The following is a 10,640-nucleotide window of genomic DNA, read 5'->3' as shown; positions in this document are numbered from 1 at the left end:
GGCGTGGCCATGTGAGAGTTTCCACTGATCCCCCTCCATCCTCACAGCGTGGGGGTTCTTCCTGGTGTGTTCAAGTTCTGGTGGCCACATCCGTTTGTTTTTGGTAACATCAGTGCAGACTGGTGACGCACACTAGGACCAGACACCTGATAAAAGCTGACTTCCTGCTTTCTGCTTTGTGTCTCAATCTCCCCATGTCAGACCAGTGTGTGCAACTCTTCCTATGTGCACACTACTGACCTGTTATAATAGTCTGCTCACTTTGCTCATTTTATACAGAACCACTTTGTAACTCTTGTAAATCCACCTGTTTATTTGTATAGGCCAAAAAGCTGGGGTATTACTGCAGAGAAATCTTAAAAAAACTGATCTGGTGGGGTTAGGTTTTGTTCAGAATGTCTGCATCGTCCCTCATCCCAAACCACATCAGACTGCTGTTTTTTTTTCTGTTTTCATCCAATCAACTGTTGCTAGATCAGCCATTAATGCTGTAAAGTGAGGACATAGCAGCAGCACAGTGAAATGATGTGTTTTCTTCACTGACGTTTCCACACGGTCATCACTGTGGAGGTAAATCTGTGATTTTACCAGACTGTGGTTTGCTTCTTCCTGCACTGATGACACCTCTAACACCCTCACAGATCACTAAAACCCCTGCTTCCATTTTTTTAGATTGTTCCTCAGGTTGAAGTGTTTCCTGTTTTCACAGCTTGTGAATAATCATGACTTAATATGACTTATTTTAACCTGAAACGAATGATCCATATTGGTCTATCTAATATGTTGGGATTATCAGCTCCTTCCCATGAAGCTTTGGTGACTTCTTTTTTTTTGGACCCTAGATTTTCCTTTTTTCCGCCTTCAAAGTGCAAAGAGGTAGAAGTAATAACAGGAACATAAAAAGGGGAAGGATTTATAGTGTGGTAAAAAATCTGAAGGTGACATTCAACAGAAATTCAGGAAATGGCAACAAGAAGAGCTGAAGTCTAATCTGAGCATCCAAATCCAACATAATGAAGAGTTTCCACCTACTCATCCTCACACTGATAACAGGTAAATCTATAAAATCATTACAAATGAGCTCCATGTGTTAAATATGTGTTAAACCAGCTGAACACGGGGATGCAGAAATGTTGAATAGAACTTGCATCTTCTAGCGAACATAAAACTCAGGCTTACAAACTTACAAAAGAATTAAAGCTGTCAGACAAATACAGTTTTTGAATATCACTTCATCAGGATTTTGTTACATGTTTAGATTTTGACTGTTTTGCATTTAGAATTAATTAGTGAGTCTGTGTTATGTTTCTTCTTGTAAGTTACATTAACGTCCACTGGGCTAAATTGCACAGCTTAACATTGCTCCCTGTATATTCCATGTTTGTCATTTCTTTTAATTCTTTGATTTTTTTCTCATATTTTTCTTTATTTCTATGATTTATATCTTAACCTTTTTTACATTTTATGTTATGGGTCACATAGCTTCTAATTCTGCATTAGTTAAGTGGCTATATGTATAAATGTACTTGGCAATCAAACCTATTCTGACTTTGTTTAACAGCATCGACTTACTCTACAGTGTGTTGTTTTCGAATCAAATGAATGTGCTGAAATGTGTCATGGTTTGTGTTTTGGTTTGTGTTTTCCTGGGTTTTCTTGTGTTTTGGTCTTCTTGTGTTTCTTTGTGGTTCTGCGTTCCTTGGTTTGTCTTCCTTGTAGTTTTGATTTGGTTCTTGTCATGTGTATGTCTTTCTGTGGATGTCTTTGGTGTTTTAGTGTCTTTTGTGTATTTGGTATCTGTCTGAGTTTCCCTGTGTTTGGTTTGGTTCTCCTTGGCTGTTTTTGAATTCTCCTACTACATACTGCTTATGAAAGTAGTATGTCGTAGGCACTGCCTACTACATACTACTTTCATAAGCAGTATGTAGTATGACTTTTCGGTTGGGTTAATTTTTGTAGTATGCTACGCTGGTCTTCGTCTTGTGTGTTCCCCGTTTCTTGAATTTCCTCTTGTGAGTTTTCCAGTGTTTTTAGTTTGTTTCTTTGTTAGAGTTTTTTTGGGTTTACTTTGATTTTTGAGTTTGGTTGAATAAGGTTTTATTTTATCTATGTTTGGGTTCACCTCTTTTGCTTTTTCCTGTTGTGAAATACAGCAGTTACACATTCCTGCCCCAAAATGAAGTGAAATCTCCACGCCAACCTGTAACCATGTCATATCCTCGGGATGGAAAAGCTCTGACTGGTCCTTCTGTCTGATCCACAGGCTGCAAGGCTTCACCTGTGGAGTCTGAAGTGGAGGGATGCAGAGGTGGATGGGTGGACTTCACCTGCAACTACCCAAACCCTAGCAGAAGCTATGAGGCTGTTGATTTCAAACTTGAAAAAGTAATTGCAAAAAGCACCCTCAAGAATCAATGGGACAATGATTCAAGATTTTCTCTGCACCACAACACAACAAATAAAGCTCTCAGGGTGATCATCAGAGACCTTCAGGACGATGACAAAGCAGTGTACAAGTGTAGGTTTTTTAGACCAAACGGTGGTAAAAAAGATAAATGGAGGGTGAAATTGACATTTGGACAATTGGGTAAGAAACGTTTTTTCTTTCTTGTTCCACATGGTGCTTGTTGCAAAAAACTGTATAAGGATGTGAGTAGCATCTCCACCTACTGGTGTTGTATGAAAGCAAAACCAAAATACTCCTCCAGCAGACACTGACGTGCTGCACAAATGTTTTATTCGTCAGGGAGCTGTCAATCATGATGCTATCTTTGCCCTTTTCATCATGTAGTAATTTGACGATAAATCAGTGTGAGAAGAGCTCGCTATGACAACAGAAGCTGTTTGAAATAAACCTGACCTGTTTTAGTTTCTAACTTTGACCCATGTCCTGTCTGTTCACATGGCTGGGCTGAGGTTTGTGACTCATACTGAGGCCTGTCAGCAGAGGGAGCTCCAAATGTTTAGGCTTCACTTCATATTTCAAGAACCAAACATGTTTGATCAGTTTATCAAATTCAGGGAATCTACATCACGTGAACATGTAGAGATTTGAAAATCTGCACACGCTCAGTCTGAACATCCAGCATTGGTACTTTACATGTGACGGTGTGTAACCAGCTGAATAATTGGGACCCAAAAGCAAAGCAGAGGGAGTAGTTTGCAAGAATTTAATGAACATGAGGAGGTGAGGGGGAGATCCAAAGGAGGTGCAGGAAAGAGGTGCGCAAAGGAAGGTGAATGTCAGTGTGAGAGCGTGGCAGAGTTTTGGCGGGGGAGCAGGAGGCTCGTGGGGGCAATGGAGAACAAAAAGAGGACAGCAGCAGATACACATGGGTTAACCTCAAAAGATACACATTTTATTCATGATTACAATATAAGAAAACAAAATAAATACTCTTTACCTTTTTCTGTTTGTTGGTGCAAAGTCTGCTCACCCTCTGGCCTCTCAACTATGGTACAGACTGAACCACTCTTCAGCCATGAACGTCTTGGTGAAGTCATGTCTCTACGACAGTGGGTGGTGGTGGTCATGGGAAAAGGAGTCTTTGTCCCAATAACACACTCATGATGCAGACCACAGGTGTCAGAGAGCCAGGGATTTGGGATCCTGCTGTACAGGAAGGTCTTGATGGTTAGGGTACCATCAGTGTAGGTCAGGATGTAAACAGGCCAAAGAGACTTCACCCATTAGATTCAAGCTTTGGGTTTGGTGTCTTGATCTGGGGTCTCCAGTGATTTTTAACAGGAGAGTGTGTGTGAGCATTGATAAACCCACTTTAATCACACGTGGTCCTGGTTTACCCTGACCTATTGTCAGTTCTCTGTAAGGAAGACTTTCCTTTTTATTTACAGATAAGGGTGTGTGCCAAGAACCAGTTGATGTAACGGCGTACAGAGAAGCTGAAACCACCATCACATGTGAATACCCTGGAGAAAGGTCCTACGTCAAGTTTTTCTGCAAAGAGAGCGGCCCCACCTGTGAGGATGTTTCATCCAACGGGATGTTCACTCTCACAGAGACTGACAGAAAGCTCACTGTGTCCATCAACGAGGTGTCCTCACAGCATCGAGGTGTCTACTGGTGTGGACTGAAACCTGATGGAGAGAGTTTTCAAGCTGGAGTCAGAAGAATCACGATAAACGGTGAGTTTTTAAAGGTCCCATATTATGCAAAAATCACTTTATTGAGTCTTTTAGTGAAATTTTCTTTGTCTTTCCTCCCAGCCCACAAAATTTGACATTTAATGACAAAACCTGTACTTAGTTGTGCTTGTGAATGTAAACTCCTGACCCAAGACGAGCTGTTTGGAATTTCCGGGGTTTGCAGACGTCAGCGATTCCCTTTATTGACCAATCAGGAGCAAGTCTGACCTGACTGGTCCACCGGAACAGCTACCACCTTTCCTCAGTGTCCCCCCCTGTCTCTGCATTAGCTTCAGGATGCTAACTTTAGCTGCAGTTAGCCTGTTGTTTTGGCCTGTATTGTTTCAGTAAACGAGCTTTGTTGTTTTCTAAACATTGTGCACTCAGAACTCGTGGCGCCGCTCTCAGTGGCGTGGAAGAGCGGGGCGGTATCAGCGGTGGCTCATTTACATATGAAGGCCACGCCCACTAAATCAGAGCGTTCTGAACAGAGGGGCTATGAGAGCCTGGAAACAATGCTGCTGTGCTTGATTTATTGGCTTTTTGGAACAAAACATGTTACTACCATTTCACGAAGACATCAGTGATCCAGATTACACTGCAGGAAAGGAGCAGAATATGGGACCTTTAAGGAGACACAGTCCTCTCACTTTGAAGAGAGCAGATACTAAAGACTGTTTTCTGTCTGTGTGCAGATATTCCTACCTCCACGTTTTCTCCAACAGTTGGAGAGCCGTTCACACACCAGTGTGAGTATCCAAACGATGCTCCATTAAAGAAGTTCATCTGCAAGGGAGACCATCCTTCTTCATGTCAGCAACTTATAAGTGGCATAAAAGGCAAAACCAGCAGGGGGAGGTTTTCCATCAAGATAGCTCCTCAAAGACTCAACCTCACCTTCTCGGTGAGGGCGGTCGCAGCAGAGGACTCGGGGACATACTGGTGTGGAGCAGAGAGGACTGTGGGAACACACAGAGACCTGCTCTATCAAAAGTTCAGGATGGTCATAGGTGGGTGATCTGATTCTGTCTGACTCTCTTTCTGACTGTTGGATGCTAACTGAAGCCTCATGTCACTGTTTTCATGTTTAAATCACATAGAATAGTCAGAGGCAGTTGGAGTCTGTACCAGAAACACATCAGAGTCAAATGTACAGACAAAAATGTGAGTTTACAAGATCAATCTGTTTTAATGGCCTGCAGCCCACTTCCAAATCCATATCAACTGCCAAATCTACATCCATATTCGTACTTTCATCTACACCTACAGCCACATCTATATCCACATCCTCAACCCTGATGACTGTTAGGCCCCGTTTACACGACGCCAAAAACGGTCGATTCCGCAAACATTTCGTTGCGTTTTGGCCTTCCGTTTAGACGAGACCACGTTGCGTTTTCAGTGAAAACGCAAACTTTTGAAAACGCTCCCCAGAGTGGAAAGATCTGAATCCGCTCCTCCATCCAGCTTTGTGTAAACACAGAGCGGAGCGTCTCAGGGTGAAACGCTGACATCACCGCATGCGCACTCGCAGTTTCAGGTGAAGGCTCCGCGCTCAGCCACATTCCCAGTTGAGCCGGTAGTTGGCGGTAATGCGCGTCTCACACAACAAAACGGCAGAAAAAGAAAGAACAGAAGAGGAGACTTCTCCTCCTGGAGTCGTATGAACGCGGATCGTTTTCACGCCGTCCTCATGTAAACGCGGATGGCTTTTGAAAACGCAAAGGAAGAATCGTTGCGGGAGTCTCCGTGTAAACGGGGCCTTAATGGGAATGAAGTGGAGGCAGAAACTACTTCTTCTTTAGGCTAATCTCAGTTGTACCCTTCAGCCCTTTGTTTTACTCCCAGCTCTTGGTTTTGTGCCTTCACATCTAGTGAAGGGTTGTCCCAATCCTCTGTAAGGTCAGCATCAAGGGCTGAGGGGAAGCGCTGCACGGCCTTTTGAAATGAAAACAAACTGGGACACTGACAGTTTATTAGATAGTCAATCCTTTAGGTCCAAGCAAACGGTAACAACAGGAGACGCCATCTTGAAAGTAGATAAATATTACCCCTATCTGCCAACAACACAGCCAATGAGCAGCTTGGGGTAATGGTGTTACAGGAATTGAGTGGCATCTTGTGTCTTCTTGTTCTTCTTCTTGTACCTTAGTGTGTGGTTGTGTCTCCTGCAGGTGGCGCTCAGTTAGCAGTCATCATTCCTGCCGTTTGTGCAGCTGTGCTGGTGCTCTCCCTCCTTTTGGTTCTGGCCTTTAAACGTAAGAGAAACATGTTTAGTAATGTAAGAGCTAGTCAAACAGGGTGTGTGCTGCCTTTCCTCTGAGCACAGGTCAGCTTGTTCTGTTGCTTTGTTTCATGGTGTAACACTGATCACAGTGTGTGTTGAGACATCACTCTTCATTTCCTCTGTGTGGGCGTTATTTCTCTTTTCTGTCTCTGCCAGGGACTCGGCAATCAAAACACTCAACAAATGGAGAAGCACACACCCAGAAAGAGGTAGTTGAAGATTTTTTTTAATAAATGACTTCACTGGACAGACAATGGTTTGAGTGAATGATGATACCTAGATGAGTTTATGATCTTTTAACTCTTGCATCCTCTGTTGTGTGTGGAAGGAGCGAGCCTATGAGGAGATCCAGGAGCACCCCCAGAAGCCAGCCTCAGGAACTGCTCTGAAGACGATCTACACCACTGCTAACTTTCCCACAATCCCCTCTGCCCCTCATGAGTATGACAGCATCACCTTTACCAACCACTCATCGGATGCTAACAATGAAGTGTATTCAACTGTGAGAGACTCTGAGCAATGTGCCAACCCCCCAGCTGCCAGTCATCCCTCTGGACCATCTGAAGATCCTTTTTATTCCACTCTTGATAACCCGCAGCAGCAGCAGCAGCAGCAGCAGTGAGGACGGTTCAGACAGTTTGCTTTATCCAGCGTTCAGTCTGTAAGTGTCCTCACTGGTGTAGACGGAGACAAAAACAGGAGAAAAAATAAAATATATCCCAAAGTTTGAGAGCTTTTTGGCTCCACAGACTTATTCAGATGGATGTGAAGTTTTAGGCACATAAATGACCAGCAGATTTAGCTGTTATTGTAATGCAGGAGCTGTATTTGGCCTCTAGATATCACTGTTGTGCAATTCCTATTTTGTGCTCTTCATCAGAGGCTTCCTAACTTTCCACCAAAATAGTTATGCTGGAGAGGGGTGACCTTGCTCTGGGAACATATAAATATGCTAATGAAAACAAACAAACAAAAAAAGAAAGAAAAACCCAAATATAATTTATTTATCTGTTGTAAATCAGTCTACGGATATGCACATATTTCTGTGTTTTCTGAATTTATCTTCCTCCGCTGATACTGACATCATCCTGGTTTAATCTGCACACATTTTTTAAGCTATACTTGGGCTGTTTTTTTTTTTTTTTTTTTTTTTTTTTATACTTTTAATTGGATAGAGGACAGTGGCTAGAGCAGGAAACAGGACAAGAGTGGGGAGTGAAATGGGAAAGATGCCACAAGCTGGATTTTAACCCAGACACCCGCAAAGGTGAGCTTCAAGGAGCGTGACCTAGACCACTAGTCCATCTGCATTCTTTTTTCACTTCTATTTTTCAGAATCAAAATCAGAAGATTTTTATTGGTCCCAGGGGTAAATTTGGTAAGTCATGTAGATTTTTATACTGTACTGGATAAAATATTTCATTATTAATGTTTTTTATTCTGGATTGCATTTTAATAATACGCTCTCAGTTTTTCATGACCCTTGTTTCAAGAACCACCACTTTATGCAGCATCACAGTCTATGATGTCATTCTGTGTCAGACACAACGTTTTTCAGATTCTACATGAAGGTCACCAGTAATTACAGCGGGTGAAATTAAGAAAACACATTTAAGAAATGCTGTTTTGTAAAGTTGTTCATGCAATGAGTTTATAAATGAATTTAGCTAGTCTGCTAGGTTAATGCTAACCTGCTTTGATCTTACAGTTGTAAAAATGTTGTCAGACTGCTTAAAAGCTCTGGCTGGCATTAAATTGTGCCAAAGATTAATGTTGAAATGAGCTGTGAGAACCTGTGAGGTAATAAATCCTGTCCAGGTTTCAACCACAAACTGAACCCTGTGTCCAGTGCTGGTTTTTCTACTCACTGTTCTCTTTATGCCAAAAATTGCCACCCAGAGTCCCAGGAGAGAGTAGAGGCTGACATACAGCAGGGCCTGCTGAGAAAACAGGTCACATTAATATATAAGGATCGCAACAAAAGTGAAACATACAGTATTCATGAAGTTAAATCTCCCAAACGTGTAAAAATATTCAGGCACGGTCATGTTGAAAATGTAAAGGCAAACTAAAAGACTTAAATGCAGGAAACAAAAACTACTACTAAGATCAGTTTTATCCCCTGTACCTGTACAGCTTAAGATGTTGAGCTGTAAAAAAAATGTCCAGCATAAGCTGTGATGGTGAGTGAGTGAGTGAGTGAGTGAGTGAGTGAGTGAGTGAGTAAGTGAGTGAGTGGCTTGTCGTACTGTGTTTTCTTTTTAACTCTTTAACTGAAACACCTCAGAGATGAGGGTAAAGCGCAAACAGCAAAAACCTCTGCTGTTGGTCTTAAATACATTTAATGCCTGTCAGGCCTGAAATACAACTGACCCCTGACCCCTGATTCCAGGCCCCATGTAGAATACAGTTTGTATACCGCTGCCTCCGAAAGGCGGGAAAAATAACCCAGGACCCCTCTCACCCCGGGCATCACATGTTTAATCTGTTACTGTCAGGCAGGTGTTACAGGTCTATCACTACAAGGACAAACCGGGTCAGAGACAGTTTCTACCCAACAGCAGTAAGGGTCCTGAACAAAGGCTGAAAACACTTCCTCATTTGTTGTCATATAATAACAACATAAAAATTACCTCTATGTCATCAATGCACCTAAACATGGCAGCTATTTTGCACTTTGCACTGACTGAAGGACTTTTGCAATTGTGGTGTACTTGTTACAATGACAAATAAAGTTCTATTCTATTCTATTTTTCATATTTTCCTTCAACACATTTAAGTGATGCCACCTGAGAACAAGAGAATCCACAAAGCCAGTTTCCAATAGCAACCAACCTACCTCTCTGACAAATATCAGGTGAGAGGTTCCCCAGGGTTCACTCCCAGGTCCACTTCTTTTCAGTCTCTGCGTATTCCAATTAAAAAGAATCATTCAGACCAACAACTTCTTTTCCAAAAGGCTGCCATATTGTGTTAAATTCATTCAAATTTTTCACTATATTATTATCATTAATTGATTGATTCATTAATCAATTAATACAACTTTTGTTAGTTGCTTTTTATTTTTATTTTTGTTGTATCATTTTTTTCCTGCTCCTGAGAAGTTTATAGTTTAAATGTCCTTTTATTTTGAAATTGAAATTATTTTGTTTAAAGATTCCAGCCTCTCTGTTTATACAAGTCTAGTTTTTACATCTAAGTTCATGTATTATGTTTCCAATATGAAATATACGCGTTGTTGGTGGTGCTGCTGCTGCTGCTGGTGGTATCGGTGGAGGGAGTGTTGGTGTAAACTGTTCACTGATTGCTTTCCTCTCACCTCCAGCAGCATGCTCCACCTGGCTCACACAGACCGAGACGCTGGGGGAGCCCTAGATGTGGACTCACCAGGCCTCTGATGATAGCAGTGTGCTTATGTTTCTTTATGAGCATGGGAAACTAAAAATGAGAGATTAAAATTGTGAGCAGAATGGCCATTGTGCTGAGGTAAACCAGGACTATGGTCTCCCATATTTTCAAAGCGTTGATTCAGTATGTTTTAGTGTGTAAGGTGAAAAAACAGCAACAAAGAAAAATAAAGTAATCCTTTCATGATGGAACTTTCAGAACTCTGACACACGGAGCAGCACTGTAAGTTCAGGCCTACCAGTCTGTCACTGGTCTCCAACGTGACTGAAAAAAGCAGCTAGTGAACAAAAATCTAACTTTTCAAGCTTCACTTCATCCTCTGTGTGCTGGTTATTAAAAACATACAGCTGATATGGCTGCTGCCTGAGAAAAATCACAACAACAGGCAGATGATGGCATAGAATCATAAATTCCCTCTGTCTTAACATCCATCCTAACCTTTTTTAAAGGTGTAGTCAGCGGTCTGGGAGAAAATGTGTGGAGAGGTTGTTGACATACAAATTTAGACCCGCCTCTCCCTCCATACCCTGCCTCTGGCTCCCCCCAAAGATAATGGACGTGCATCGTCATGGAAACGAAAGTAGAAACTGCGTAGCTGACCAACATGGCGGAAGCCGGACCAGAGAACGCTCGAGGGTCAGTTCGCCATAATAAGTAAAGCTGTATTTATTGCTTTGAAAGTAGAAGTAGTCTGACGAGTTCAGTACTAGTGTGGCAAAAGATATTAAAATATTAAAATATTTTCTGATCAAAGAGGTGCGATGCTCCACAATAGAAAGGCCCAGGTTGTTGGGCTTGA

At 42.0% G+C, this 10,640-nt stretch overlaps 1 protein-coding gene across 1 annotated transcript; it reads left to right on the top strand.

Moving 5' to 3' along the window:
* Positions 1-866: 866 nt before the first annotated feature.
* On the top strand, positions 867-7,988 carry LOC141795489 (polymeric immunoglobulin receptor-like). The gene is made up of 7 exons (XM_074676395.1): positions 867-1,053; positions 2,264-2,587; positions 3,856-4,146; positions 4,842-5,156; positions 6,321-6,404; positions 6,590-6,642; positions 6,762-7,988. Exons 1-7 carry the CDS (start codon positions 1,014-1,016, stop codon positions 7,053-7,055), a joined length of 1,401 nt encoding a protein of 466 aa, XP_074532496.1. The 5' UTR covers positions 867-1,013; the 3' UTR covers positions 7,056-7,988.
* Positions 7,989-10,640: the final 2,652 nt, after the last annotated feature.

This window comes from Halichoeres trimaculatus, unplaced genomic scaffold (assembly GCF_033239565.1).
Source record: "Halichoeres trimaculatus isolate MK-OKI-2021-1 unplaced genomic scaffold, fHalTri1.1 fHalTri1_scaffold_1, whole genome shotgun sequence".
In the NCBI taxonomy this organism is placed as follows: domain Eukaryota; kingdom Metazoa; phylum Chordata; class Actinopteri; order Labriformes; family Labridae; genus Halichoeres; species Halichoeres trimaculatus.
Note: the sequence above shows the minus strand (reverse complement) of the source record. Positions and strands in the feature narration are given on the sequence as shown.

Excerpts from the sequence above, each read along its gene's own strand:
- LOC141795489 (XM_074676395.1), top strand. The coding sequence starts at position 1,014 with ATGAAGAGTTTCCACCTACTCATCCTCACACTGATAACAG. Across the intron at positions 4,147-4,841 it reads CAGAAGAATCACGATAAACG|ATATTCCTACCTCCACGTTT; the intron begins GTGAGTTTTTAA and ends GTCTGTGTGCAG. Across the intron at positions 5,157-6,320 it reads AAAGTTCAGGATGGTCATAG|GTGGCGCTCAGTTAGCAGTC; the intron begins GTGGGTGATCTG and ends TGTCTCCTGCAG.